At 39.1% G+C, this 14,604-nt stretch overlaps 2 protein-coding genes across 3 annotated transcripts; one reads left to right on the top strand and one right to left on the bottom strand.

The window, feature by feature from the left end:
• Window positions 1–3,142: 3,142 nt before the first annotated feature.
• Window positions 3,143–7,345, bottom strand: klhl31 (kelch-like family member 31). The gene is made up of 3 exons (XM_044372391.1): window positions 7,237–7,345; window positions 5,015–6,220; window positions 3,143–4,915 (listed from the first exon to the last, which is right to left on the bottom strand). The coding sequence occupies exons 2-3, from the start codon at window positions 6,187–6,189 to the stop codon at window positions 4,183–4,185; spliced, it is 1,908 nt and encodes a 635-aa protein (XP_044228326.1). The 5' UTR covers window positions 6,190–6,220; window positions 7,237–7,345; the 3' UTR covers window positions 3,143–4,182.
• A 979-nt stretch (window positions 7,346–8,324) lies between these two features.
• Window positions 8,325–14,245, top strand: eloal (elongin A, like). Of its 2 annotated transcripts, none has more exons than XM_044372390.1 (11): window positions 8,325–8,483; window positions 9,585–9,641; window positions 9,741–9,853; window positions 9,964–10,864; window positions 10,949–11,045; window positions 11,122–11,289; window positions 11,379–11,476; window positions 12,303–12,483; window positions 12,710–12,824; window positions 13,456–13,559; window positions 13,805–14,245. In XM_044372390.1, exons 1-11 carry the CDS (start codon window positions 8,406–8,408, stop codon window positions 13,864–13,866), a joined length of 1,974 nt encoding a protein of 657 aa, XP_044228325.1. In that variant the 5' UTR covers window positions 8,325–8,405; the 3' UTR covers window positions 13,867–14,245. The 2 variants fall into 2 exon arrangements, with proteins under 2 accessions (XP_044228325.1, XP_044228324.1); XM_044372389.1 differs by having other exon boundaries at window positions 8,326–8,483; window positions 10,946–11,045.
• Window positions 14,246–14,604: the final 359 nt, after the last annotated feature.

Here is a 14,604-nt window from a genome sequence, read left to right as displayed (position 1 = left end):
GTAGATGACATTCCTTGTTACCTCCTGATGTGCCTGTTTTTCCAAATAAAGATTGTGGCAACTTTCTTTCTTTCTTTGTGGATAAGATTAGAGATGTCAGGGCTAGCAACATCTGCTCTTCTACCCCTTTTTATGCCTATCCAACTCGGCTGTCCATTTTGGGCTGCTTCTGTCCTATTTCCCTGCAAGACCTCACTGATCTGGTAGGCAGTATGAAACCTTCCTCCAGCCCTGGAGGTATTTTAACAACATCCATGATTAAAAATGTACTTGAGTCTATTGGTTCATGCCTGGTCTCTATTATAAATAGCTCCCTGCAATCTGGTTGTGTCCCAGCCTATTTTAAACATGCAGTTGTTCATCCCCTTCCTTGGCCCATCCCTGCCCAAAACCTACAGGCCTGTATCTAAGCTGCCTTTTATTTCAAAAGTCTTAGAGAAAGTTGTTGCCAAACAGCTCAATGCTGTCTTGACTGCACACAACAATTTAGATAAACTCCAATCTGGTTTTCGTCAGAAGGATTTCACTGAAACAGCTCTTCTCAGAGTCTCCAATGATATAATGATGTCTTCTGATGTGGCTGAATGCTCTGTTTTGGTGCTGCTAGATCTTAGTGCAGCTTTTGATACTGTAGATCACAGCATCCTGATTGAAAGGCAGTGGGTGGCTGTCTCTACATACATGTCTGAAACTGCTGCTCTCTCCTGTGGTGTGCCTCAGGGTTCTGTCTTAGGTCCTATACCATTTGCTCCGTATATGCTTCCCTTAAGTCATATTGTTAGCAAATTTTAAGGTATTTCTAATCACTGTTATGCTGATGACATTAATTGGTTAGTCAATTTTATTTCAAACATGTAAAAATAAAAAACAGATAAGAACAAAACAAAACAAGAACAATAAAATTAAATAAACGATAAACCTATACAATAATCAGTTACCTTCAGCTGTATGTCTCTTTTAAGACTACTGAGACTGATAAAATATCTGTTTTGCACAGTTGTCCAACTGTCATAATGGCAGTCAGACTGCCGAGAAGGCTAACAACTTTTTATAACTAAACGCAGATAAGACTGAGTTCCTTATTATTGCTTCAGAGCGGAGTTTCCAAGGTTGCTCAGTGTATTGGGTCCCTTTCTTCTGCTGTATAGTCTAATCTTAGAAATCTCAGTGTTACATTTGATCAGGCAATACACTTCGATAAACATATCGAATCATTGACCCGTTCATGTTTCTTCCATTTATGAAACATTGCCAAACTCAGGTCTGTCATATCATAACCTGAGCTAGAGATGATTATTCATGCTTTTATATCATCCCGGCTAGACTACTCAATTCCCTTTTCACCTGCCTCAGCAAGTCGTCCCTGGACTGTCTACAAATGGTCCAGAATGCTGCTGCAAGGCTTTTGAGCAGGACGACTCTCATCACACCCATCTTATCTTCTTTACATTGGCTTCCATTCATGTTTAGGATTGATTTTAATTTTTGTTTTCACATATAGAGCACTGCATGATTTGGCACTTTGTGTGTTTTTAAGGTATGTTGTTGCTTATATTTATTGTTTCTTTTATTGTATCTTATATTGCACTATTTTTATGGTCTTATTTCTTTAACAATTTTACCCTTTGTGACCTGCTCTGTGAAAGGTGCTATATTAAATAAACTTTACTTACTTACTTACCTACCTGTTTTTCCTCTTGGTGCACATTGCTGATTTTACTGGTTCGGTGGTGGAGGAAGTATACAGAGCCTTTACTTAAGTAAAAGTAGCAACACCACACTGTAAAATTACTCCATTACAAGTAAAGCCATGCATTGAAAATGTTAATTATATAAAAGTATACTCAGTGTAGAAAAATGGCTAATGTCAGCTTGTGTATTAGTGTGTAAGTAGCTGTTGTATAATTAGTCGAGGGTGAGCCAGTTTTAACAGTTTTATATGCTGTTGGGTAGTTAATTTATAAGAATGCATTATATTTTATAGGCCCTTTATTTTGTTTGAAAAATCTAAATTTAAATTAAAAGTATAAAAAGTATTTCCCTCAAAACTGTAGAGGAGTAGAAGTATAAAGAAGCATGAAATGGAAATAGCCTATAGTCAAGTAAAATACCTTAAAATTGTATAAGTATAGTTCTTGAGTAAATTCAAACACTGTGCTCTTTTAAATACATCAGTTAAAGGAGAGTGTGTTGATCCTTCATTGTGTCAGCAGAAGATAGAACATATTCTGTCATCAGAAAGTACTTCTATATTTTATTTCAGTATGAGCCAATGGCTAGTTGAAAACAAACAAACAAACAAACAAAAAAAAATTCAGTATGAACCCTGGCCAATTATGTAATTTATGAGATAGCACATGAAACTCTTTGCACATTAAAGACAGAAGAACACCAAAATTACATATTGTGCATAATGTGATTTTTATGTCTTAATTTGGCTCATGTTTCATGCCTGTAGGTGTGTTTTCTAGCTCTTAGTCAGAGCTGACATTTTTGGTGAAGTGAACTCTGGCTCTGCTGAAATCTTTCTGGCTGTGCGGTCATTATGAATAATGACAATAGTTACTTAATAGTTACAAGTGGCTGCAGGGTTACCCACTCGATACCAATGATCTGCAGGGGAATTATAATTTCAGTTGATGCCTGCGTTTAAAGACTTAATCTCCTATCTCCTTGTATTTCTGTATGTAATAGAAATATATTTGTGTAAAGACATGTAAAAATATACAAATTTATGAGTCTCTGGGCTGGACATTCACAGTTTCTACCCTTTGACACCACTGATAGAGGATAGAAAGTCAAAAGCGCATACCTCGTGATTCAAATGTGGAAATGAATCCCTCACTTGTTCCTCCTGGTCCACTGCAGTGAATGCTGGGAAAATCTGTTGAAACAAAATCCTCACATTGCTGTTTTCACAGCATGGTGACACTTTTCAGGCACATTTAGTTATAGTATGTGCCAATATTTACTGCACCACACCTTTTTCAATACTCAATACTAAACAAAATGACTAAAATGGGTGAATAGATATTACCTTTGTGAAAATGGCAAAAATAATCATGTCAATCACAAAATTAGCAAATTTAAAGTCTTATGAAAATGACCACGTATGTTATGAATAAATGACCACGGCTCAGGCTGACTTACACTTCATCTCTTTAATTTAAAAACAAACAAAAAGGACATGAGCAGTCAGAGAATTCATAAGTACCGACTTCCAAGAAAGCTCAGGCTGACAACGTCATTTCCAAGTTATGTTTTTCTTTTTTTTTTTACAAAATAGTTTTATTACTGTCACATTTAAACCCATTCAAGCCTCATCATTCCAACATTTTCCCAGCAGAATCTGTTTTCCTTGCACCGATAGTGTTTATGACAATCACAGTATAGGACACAAGACTACTGAATACTGTACATGAAACACATGTAGAGAAACTGCAGCCTCACTGTGAAGTGTGTTAAAACACTAATGAAAACACAAATAAAACCTACACCTGGTAGGTGATGCCAACATTTATTCCAGCTCCAGCTTTTGCTGCTTCTCATTCTGTTCAAGTATCTCAGAATCACAGTAGCTAAAGTCACCTTAATTAGGACATCCTTCTATATCAATATATGTGATGTGAACAAACAACACAGTATTATTAGTTTCATGGCACTGTGTAAAAAAAGACAGATTAATCTCAATAACAGTATTCATTCTCATTTTAATTCCTTTTATTTGAGCTTTAAAGTACATTTTATATGTTATAGAAAAAGGGCTAATGAAATTATCCCATCTGAATTGGCCCCAAGGAGAAATTTCTGTCTAAAAATTATAAAATTGTTGTGAAACACATTCATATGCTCAGTTTGTCTCTACCATAAAACATTATCCATCATTAATGATACCAAATACACTAATTAAATATACTAATTATTAAACTATACTGAATATAGATGTCCAGTAAGTTTCAAATTTCTCCTTTAACATGCCAGCTCTGGCTTCAATTTGCTTAATTTGCTTTTAATGTAATCTTTGCATTTTACTCATTTTTGCTTATCTGAGAAAGTTGATGACCATTTAAACTGATCCTCTTAGCCCTCAGAAGAGGACCATTGGTAGAGTTTAGATGTATGCAACAGACAAGCTGGAGACCTTTAGACATGTAAACTACATCATCCTTATGATCTAAACCCTTATATACTGACTGGTGCAGAGGAAACTGAACTGGCTCTAGACTCTCGTGTTTTCCTTGTGGGTATGGTGACGACACAGCATGAAATGCCGACTGTAGCTTCTGGCAATTCGTCATCCTCAGTCCATTCATTGAGGTCAGGGTTGTAAACCTGAATGCATTTCTTGTACTTCTTCTCACCCTCATTCCAGCCTCCGAGGAGATACACCTTGTTGTTCAAAATGGAAACACCGGCCGTGCTCACTCCTGTGTGAAGAGGCGCACAGTAGCTCCACTGCCCGTTCTGAGGGTTGTAAGATTCGACGGCCAGGACATCTACCCTCTCCCCACGACCACCCAACTGACTGCCACCGATGACGTAGGCGCGGTCTCCAACCGTGGCAGCGCAGTGCCAACCTCGAGGTGTGCTCAGGCTGGTCTTGTCCTGCCAGGTGTCAGTAGACGGGTCATAAGAGCACACGGCTCTAGAGTAGGCATTGTTGATGTAACCTCCGGATACAAGGATCTTGCCCTCAATGACAGAGCTGGCATGACAGCAGCGGGGCACCTCCATCGGTGCCTTCATCTGCCACTGGTTGGAGGATGGCACATAGCACTCCACAGATGCCTGAACACCGTCAGCATTTCGCCCTCCGACAGCAAACAAGAGGCCATTGAAGGTGTTGATGCTGAAGTGGGTGCGCCTTTGGATCATGTTGCTCAGATGAATCCAAGTGTTGAACCGGGGGTCATACCTAAAGTATTTGAGAGGGATTTACAGTTATTTTCTAACTCCACACAAACTAATATGACAAATGATGAATTACAGATTTAAAGTGACAATTAGTTCTTACCTGCAAAAGTTGCTGACAGCATGTTTCGCCTGGTTCCTAGCATCATTCTGGTCCTCACCACCTGCCACATACAGGAAGCCATCCAAGACTGCCACACACTGATTAAAGCTCTTAGCTGGCATTTCTGTCAACTTATTCCACACATTATCGACGTCCCTGTAGAGAACGTCTTTGCTGAGAGATTTCTCTGTCAAGGCTGGGCGTCCACCAACTGTGAGTATCACCTTGAGGCCACCGCGTACCTTTGTTCTGCGTGACTGAAGGATATTCTGTTGGTATGGCAGCAGATGGTAATTCATGGCGTCAACAAGGAGACGGTGGCACTCAGAGTCTTGCATCATTCTAGGCACACTCTGGACATGATTTACCAGGTCTTGGGCAGAGATAGTGCCAAAGCGGATGTGAGTAAGGAGATCTGCCGCATACTTCAGCCTCTTCTCATCAAAGTCCAACCATTTCATGGCAATCTGGAAGGCTGTGACCTCAGAGGGGAGCTGCAGGGAATCATCTGAGAGGAAATCACAGATCTGCTCATAGGTGAGCTTCAGGAACTGCTCCATCTCAGAGAACTCGATGAAGTTCTCCCGCATGAACTTCTGCGCTGCCACCTTGGTTTCTTTGAGGTTGTAGGCATCAGCAATATTGGCCACATACATGCAATTCTCAACGCTGAGCTCCTGCATGAGGAAATCGCTGCACATCTTCACTAAGGTGCTGATCTGCAGCAGCATGGCTGCGGCAATAGTGCTGCCGATGCTGTACAGCGACAAGGTGAGCTTTCCAGAGTATGCATATGTGATTGCTGTGGCGAGGCCGACAGGCGAGAGGTCATTCAGGTCAATCTTCTGCAGGGCTGAATCCTTCTTCAAGATGTTTCGAATGTACTCGCTGCAGGAGGCCATGACAACCTTGTGGACGTCAAATGACTTTGACTTGGTGGCAACTGTTAGATCACAGAGGAAGCTGTCTTGCCTCATGTGGCTCAAACCTTCCAGGAGATTTGGGGCATACACTGAATCTGTCACTTCAGTTGAAATGCAGTTGAAGCCGTTTCCTCCTTCTAACAGTGTGTTCAGCCCGTTGATCTTGTTGATTGGGCTGTCCTCAACCATGATGGTCATTTCATTTATGTCTCCTTTATTCTTTTTGGTCGTCTTGCTCTTTTTGGGTGCCATGGCTGTTGCAGCAGAACACAGCCCAGACCTTCTGAAAATATAAATAAAAAATGTCAGATTTTGAGGAAAATGCACTACAGTTCAATGATAATGCACAAAATGCACCATTCATCCAGATAAAGTCATGTGTCAGTGATAAAATTGTGTAAAAAATGCAAATTGTGGCAGGTAGAGTATGAATTATACTGTAAAAGAATAGGCCTAGATTTAACCTGGTTTCATCAAATGTTATCATATTGGAATAAAGAGGAGTGAAAAAAAAACAAAGTCACATTCACACGACTGAACTACATTAATATATTATTAAAACTGAGATTCTGCATTAACTTCATTAATTTTGAAGTGTTGATGTCCTTGTACCATGCCCGTGTACTGTTTTCTTTTCCCTCATGTAAGCAATAATGACAAATCCCTGTAAAGGAGGAGGGTTGTCTTACTTTTTGGAGTGAGTAAAATGTATCTAGGCACTACTAGACACTGATACCTTTGAAAACATGTGTGGTACCAGGTGATGCTGGAGGGAGTGAGTGCGTCAACATGCCCCTCTTTGCATCTGTCACAATTTATCAGCAGTATGTCCAGGAATAGCAACGCTGGACAGCCCAACCATGACGTTCCTTTTATAGACTTTGAGACATGAGCAGCAGGCCTCATGTCCTCTGGCAGTATAAGTTCAAATTAGGGCAAATATTTATTTATTTATTTCTATTTTCTTTCTTTTATTTAATAATTGTACGCTTGTCCTGAGTCACTCTGCAATCAACACATTCTACAAGATAAAATATTTGAATAAGAAGCCACTTTTCACACTATTTACTTACCACACTTAGGTATAAAAGTGTATTGTCATCCGGATTATGTGTTTAAACCCTTTTTACTAAAAGGGAAACAGCTTCAGGCAATTTATTCACCCCTTGGAGCCCAAATAAGTGAGAAAATTGCAGATTTTCCATTTTACAAAGACTGACAAACAGCATGCATTAACTGCCAACAATGCCTTTTCATGGCTAAATTGCAAAGATTCAAGCAATGGATAGCACAACTTACCTGAGAAATGAAGTGAGGCTGGTGAAGAAGGAACTTGTGCCTCCAGTTACTGGAGAAGGAGAGAGAGACCAGCAGTTACCCCTGCTGAAAGAGACATGCAGCAAACTCCTCCTCTAGGGGAGTGAGTGCCAATCAAGTATTGTGCAAGGCATGTGGCTGAGGGCAGGGACCATACACCCCCAACCCCAACATACAGTGTCCCACAATAGCCTCCAATCAGTCGATGTCAACATACTGCATGCATGAGCACGATGTATGTCCTCAACTGGACATCATATGAAGAGTGTCATGTGGCCATCCATTGTTGGGGAAATTATCATGAACCCTCACTGGTGCAAAGAGCAACTTCCCTTAGAATCCAATTTTCTGGTGTCTCATTTGTGAAAAGGTACAAGAACAAATTATGTTAAAATTTAAAATGATTAAAACGGCTACGTTGTTGGCTGTGCTCTAATAGAAGACGTAAATGGAGGATGGCAAAGTTTAATTGACAAGCACCGATTTATCACACACATATTTAATAATCACCTAAAATGCAGATTCCTACAGCTCACTGTGAAGAGGATATACAAAAGTCTGAGAAGAGAGAAAAAGCATAAGAATGACACAAATACATGTCCAAGTAAGATTATAGGAATGGTTTCTCGGCTGATGGGTTGGTTGTTGAAAGCTGAAATATGTAAAGAGTGAAGGTGTAATTGTGACTCCCTGTATATCAACAAGTTTGTAAAATAAATAAATTTTCCCAAAATATATTTGATCAACACTGCTTTAAGAGTCATGATCATTTAAGGCATCTCATTGGGCAAGCTCCCTCTACGTTATAGACGAAGAAGAAAAACGCATCATGCCATTCATAATGATTTTCAAAACTGTTTCTGATAAAAGGGAGACATCTGTCTGTGAATATGTCCCTTCAAAGGACCAATTGCTCCCAGAGAGGCCCCTGTAGATAAAGGTTTGGGGGAAGTGTACTTTCTTTATTCAGATTATGTTCTCTACAGCAGCAATATGTTCACACATAATGATGGATACGTCATTTATTCACAATCACACGTCACATCAGTTATCTCGTATGTTTTCAGTCATTGCTTCCGCCCTTTATAATGGTGTCATCAGTGGGCACGCGCTGCCCGGTGTGTGTAGACGGCTGCACGTGAGTCACCGTGATGGCCCGCAGCTCCGATGTGCTGAAGAAAGTCCTGCGGTTCAAACTTCAGCTCACAGACACAGCAGAGTCTGCTACGGTAGCTACAATGTTTTATTCCTGCACAGGCCACAGCTGAAGGACATGACATGACGCCACACTTATGTGCGCAGCTTTGATTCATCTCTCTGATTTATATTGCTTACTATGACACAGCCAATGATTGATGATTTTTCCCTTTGAGTTTCCTCCCTTCTGCTTTAATTGGCTAAACTCCACCGCTTTTCATTAATGGTTTTGTCTCGACACCATTTGTGTTGTCGCAGTGTTATTTTTAGAGACAAATAAAATGCTACCGGTGGACAAGTTTGAGGCTAAATTGCTCCCATGTACGACCAAATTTCACATCTGCTATGCTTACCAAGACGGATAGCAAAGATCCATTCATTTACTATTTGGTTAATATTGTAAATATTAGTCTACCACCCCCTGCTGTCATATTGGACGCTATAAAAACGTGAACTGAAGAATAGAAACAGGGCAGTCTGTCAGAAATCTTTAGGGTATGATATTTTCCCCGCTTATACTCATTAGCTATCATTGACTGTGTGTGGAGAGGGACTGATTGAGTGCTGTTTCAGTCAATGACATGTGTGCTTCTGCCTCGCAGCACTTTAGTAGGGGTCAGGCTGTATAAATGGGAGGTGCTTTGCTGCTAAAATTGGCAACTCCTGCAGTTGTTCAACTTATGGCTGCTGTCCATCAGCAAGTGAAGGTTGTGACGCTCTGCATACTTCTGTAAGTCAGTTCTACTTGTAGGTGTACTAATAAATTGGCCAATGTTAATATATTTAAATCAACTTCCAAATGCTCAGCTTTAAATCACTCTGTTCAGTTATATAGAGAGGGTCTATATATCAGGCGACAGTAGCATTATCCATTTATAGTTCACAGTAAAAGGAGCAGCCCTAAGTGGGTGTGTGAGGTTCCCATACATAGCTTCTGCTCTGAATGCACAGTCAGCCACTGTGGCGATCCAAAACCAGGACTGCCATATTTGGTGTGTCAGGTTTTGTTCAATTTACCAGCAACTTTTGAAACCACGTTCAAGCACACGAGACATTTGCCCAAATACGTTTGTTATAAAATACACAAAAGCATGGTAACGTAATCAGACATGTCTTTATTCATCTCCTTTCAGGTTCTAAAAACCTTACAGAAACTCAAGGATCTGGATATCACATTAGACATTCTTGCTGTAAGTCTCTGTTTCAAAGAATAGATAGTGTGGTGATATGTTGGCATGTGAATTTTGGATCTTCATTACTGCACTGACTGGTGTCTACGTGTAAATTAGGAAACTGGAATTGGCAAAACTGTTAACTCCCTACGCAGACATGAAGAAGCTGGAGAATTTGCCAAGTCGCTGGTTAGAGGATGGAAAAAACTGGTCCCTAAGAAGCCTGTCAGGTGAAGTGAATTTAACTGCTTACTTTTACAAACAATATACGGTATAATACAATTGATTGATTGTTGTGTATTTGTTTGACGTCTTTATTCTGAATTTCTCCTGAATTCAGCCTCACAGAGGATGGGGACGTGTCAGACAGCATGTCTGTTAAAGACAAACTGGATGACCAAAATTGTCCAAATGATGGAGGTTTGACAACAGAGGATTTAAACAATAATTGCTTAACATCACATTGCAAAAGTCAGGAAACTTCAAATGAACCTTTATTTAAAATGGGCAAAAGAAAAGCTGATGCGGAGAAACAGTGTGAAGAGCAGAAAAGAAAAAAAAGCCAGAATGAAAACCAGAATATCTTGGAAAATGATGAAATCTTGAGCAAAAAAATTGAAATCCATGATCATTCCAAGGAGAAGAAAAATGATGACGATGACCGTGATAGTGTGCTTGGAAACAAAAACTCAGGGGACACTCATCAGACATTCAGGCCTGACTCCAAGGAAAAACTGGAAAGCGGTTCTGATTGTGGAGGTTTTGCGTCAGAAAAAGAGTCAAATAAGAAATCAAAGCCATCAAAAGAATCGCCAAATGATGGCAAAGAATATTTTTCATATGAGTCCACTGTCAAATACAAAAAAAAGTTGTTCAAATTGACCAACGTTGAAGAGGACAGATCTTCAGGAATATCAAGTAGCTCAGAGGCCCAAAACAGAAAAAGGAAGAAAACAGAAAAAGAGAAGCATGTTGGTCTTAAAGAGTCTGAATATAAAGCACATTCAAAACCCCAAAACAAAAAAGCCAGAAGAAAGCACAAAGACAAGGAAAGTGACATCAAGGAGCCCTCTATGTCTTTTGAATCTTACTTGAACTATGACGAGAATGTTTCCAAGAGGAGGGAACGATCAGGAGCAAAGACACCTGCCAAAAAAATCAAGACTGTAGTAAAAGAGGATCCTGGCCTGAAACCTGTCAAGTCACCAGTGACGTCTGTAAATGTTCTCTCTCCAAAAAAGGTATTCACTGATCTAAAAGTAAAGCTTTTAGAGAGCAGATCATGATTGATTAATATTGACTAATAATCCCTCATATTTTAGAAGTTTAAGGAGTCCGTAATGGACTTGGTCAACATCCCTTTACCTGCAGTTCTGCCTGAATGTGAAAACCCATCCACTGTTGAGTACTTTGAGAGGAAAGGTACATTATGAATAACACACAGCTGTATATTCACACCGATTACTCGGTTCTTGACACTTCTCCATTTGTCTTAAAGTCGAGAAGGAGTCTGATTTCTGTAACGTCTCTGAGGAGTCCGCAGTCTTCACCGGTCAGCGTCTTAACAGGAAGATGCAAGTCTACTCCGGCGCCAAGACCATCTTCCTCCCAGCCATGATGAGCTTGTACCAACAGTGTATCCGCACACTGCAGAACAATATTAACTGTAAGTACAAAGCACAAAGGAACCTTGTGATGGGTTTAATGTCTGTCAGGTTGTTGGATTCATATTTAGGTCCAGGGATCTTTTCTCAGTGCTTCATGAAACTGGTGGAGTCCCTTTTGAAATCCTTGAGCCGGTGCTGGAGAGGTGCACCCCAGAGCAGCTGCTGCGCGTTGAAGAATGCAACCCAGTAAGAATGTGAAGTATAAATACATTTAGTGCAGACGTACACTTAGTGGCCACTTTATTAGATACACCTGCATAGCAGTAGGGAAGCCCTGCTAATGCCTGAAATTTACACTCAACAGAATGCTGAAATAATGATTTTTGAGGTTTTTAGTTAATGTTGACTTGAAAGCTTCATGCAAGTAAGATTTAACAAGTTGTCTTTCTGCACATCACTGTTGTACTGAGCTGGTAATTGTCTACTTATGGCCATGATGCAACCATATCTGGCAAGAAAAATCCCACCACATTTAAAATATGTCTTGCATAGAATACTACTTGACATCCTGACCTCATCATAATAATAATAATAATGATAATAATAATAATAGTAATAATAAGCTTTAACAATTAAGCAGTAAAATCAGACTATTACAATAAAATAAAACAGAAAAATCTACCCCATTATAAGATTTAAAATAATAATAAATAAAAACAATAAAACAACAGTAGTAATAAAACAGATAAGACGTTGGATATAAAACAGTGTGGTAACAATTAGATAAAGGCCTTTTTAAAAAGATAAGTTTTGAGAAGTTATTTAAAAGAAGTGCCCTGCTTTATATGCTAAAATGATTTGAAGGAGCAGGTTTATCTACAGTGGCCACTGAGCATATGTCAGTTTATTCTGAATTTACATTTCCAGGTTTTGTAAACTTTGTGGACTTTGGGTTGAGCTGAGAACATGGTAGACATATAGCAAAAGTTGCGAATAGAAAGAGAGACTTAGTTCAAGTGTACAGGTATTTTTTTTAGTTGTTTGCATTGTATTTATTTGTTTGTTTCCACAGATCTACATCGGAGTGACAGACCACTTGTGGGGGAAACACTGCCAGAGGGACTTCAAGGACTCCAAACTTCAGGAGTATGAGTCATGGAAAGAGATGTACATCAGACTGTCTGAGGAGAGGGAGCGGAAACTCCAAAGGCTGACAAAAAGCATCGTCTCAGCTCATTCTAATAAACCCAAAGGTGTGTACTGAACTCGACTGTAAAACTTGTTATAAATTACTGTATCAGAAGGTTGGCAGGTGATCCAAAACACAGTCATAATCAAACATTTTGTCAAACAATCCTAAATACATCCACTCTGATATAAAATTAAAATGTGAAAAGGCACTTTACAGGCACCGTATACTGTAGAAAAACATTACTTAGTCCTTATGACGTTCTGTACACTGTGACACTTTTTTTTCAGGTCGGCAGGTGAAGATGGCATTTATTCACACTGTTGCCAAGCCACCGAGAGATGTGCGAATTCAGCAAGAAATTCATGGAACTGCTGTTCAGCAGCCTCATCAGCTCAGGTGCAGGTGGGTCTCAGCATCCTAAATACAGAGAAATTTCTACTCTGTTTTTATTAGCTTGTGATTTGTTTCTTGCCTTTTATTTTTTTTCATTTATTCATTTAATCTAGGTTGTTTTCCTAATTGTAAGGTTAATAAACAAATCAAAATCTGTATGGGAGAGTTGTTGTAGATTTATCTTTGGTCAAATGTGAACACCTGGTTAAGCCTTGTGCTTAAACTGCTCCTCTTCCACATAAAAGCCCCTCAACTACAGAATGATCACTCAACAACAGCAGCTTAGGAGGGTCATAACCTGTCGGAGACTCATGTGATAACAGTGGGTGAAAAGCTTTTGCCGTGAGCTTAGCCAAACACAGGAATTGGAGCAATGTGCTGGATAAACTGGTTTTATGCTGGTTAGAGACGGCCTTGTGGCCTTTGTTGTCAACTGTTGCTACATAGGATGTTATGCTCACTAGTTGTAGTGTAACACTGACATACCTAATGTTGTAGTAAACTTAAAAAAAAACCCTAAAGCTGGAGCAAGTATTTTAAAATAAGTAGTTAGAGTAATTTTTGTGCATCATGTTTGTTTTTGCAAACTTCTTTTGACAAAATCATGTGTTGTGCTATTTATTATTTCCTCAATTTACAGCGTCAAGGTTCAGGACAACAGATCAAAGCTAATTACTGAGCCCACCAGGTCCAGCAGCACCAGTTCAGGACCAAACAGTACACAAGACCCTCGCAAAAAAACCCGTGAGCCAACAAGAATATTGTAGATGCAATGTTGTTGTTCTGATGCAACTTTCCAAACCTGTCAAACAGGCCTGTTTAGATATTTATGTCAGTCTTTTGTTTTGTTTTTTTTCATCCTGTCATTGTATTCAAAAGTCAGGCTAAAAGCTATACAAATAGATTCAACCCATGTAATCATTATAATTGACATTTTATTTGACCTTACTCATGTTAACCGAGATTTTTTTTCATTGTTGTTCCCACAGGAGTTGCTCCAATGATGGCAAAGTCCTTAAAGGCATTTAAGAAACAGCTGGGGCGCAGATAAATGCTCTTCTATAATCTGGCTGTTTACAGTTTGTGGATGTGGGAAAAGTGCACTCTATCATTCATTAACTCTGGACAATAGTCAGCCTTTGTTCACCTTAAATTACTCTCTGTTTGCCAAACTATATAGGCAGTCACCATGTTTTTTTTCTCTCAAAATTTGAATAAGCTTCACTATTAAATAGACGACCAAAAATGCAAAATCATGTGATTTGATATTTTGTTTTTCAGCCTGTTTGAGCTAAACAAGGTCACGCTTGTTGGTTATTAAAAGGGGTGTGGCTCCCTCTAGAGGATGTATAGAGAAGTGGTGTACTTTCTGTATTTCTCATTTCAACACATACAATTTGAGATGATCTCAATAAATGACACTATTTTGATATGAATGCATTTTTGATATTTCTCTCACCTCTTCTAACAGTAAACCAGTCAAAGGGAATTTCAGAGTGGTGTTACAAACGTTACAACTGATTATGACAATAATACAATAATACAATACAGTAATTTCATATCTTGTATATTTGAACAGGATTTTAATGTTTATGGTCAAAGGGTTTGTATAAATAGATGAACTGTACTTTCACTTTACGCTGTTTGTGTGTTTAGAAAACTGGAATCTGTAAAAAAAAAAACAAAACACATGGACAGATATCGAAGGCGCATCTGTTGATCCATGTTCTCGTTTTGTCAGGTCCAAATTTGTTCTCACTCACCTGGTTTTCAGTCAGACAATTTTGAA

Source organism: Thunnus albacares, chromosome 14 (assembly GCF_914725855.1).
Source record: "Thunnus albacares chromosome 14, fThuAlb1.1, whole genome shotgun sequence".
In the NCBI taxonomy this organism is placed as follows: domain Eukaryota; kingdom Metazoa; phylum Chordata; class Actinopteri; order Scombriformes; family Scombridae; genus Thunnus; species Thunnus albacares.
Note: the sequence above shows the minus strand (reverse complement) of the source record. Positions and strands in the feature narration are given on the sequence as shown.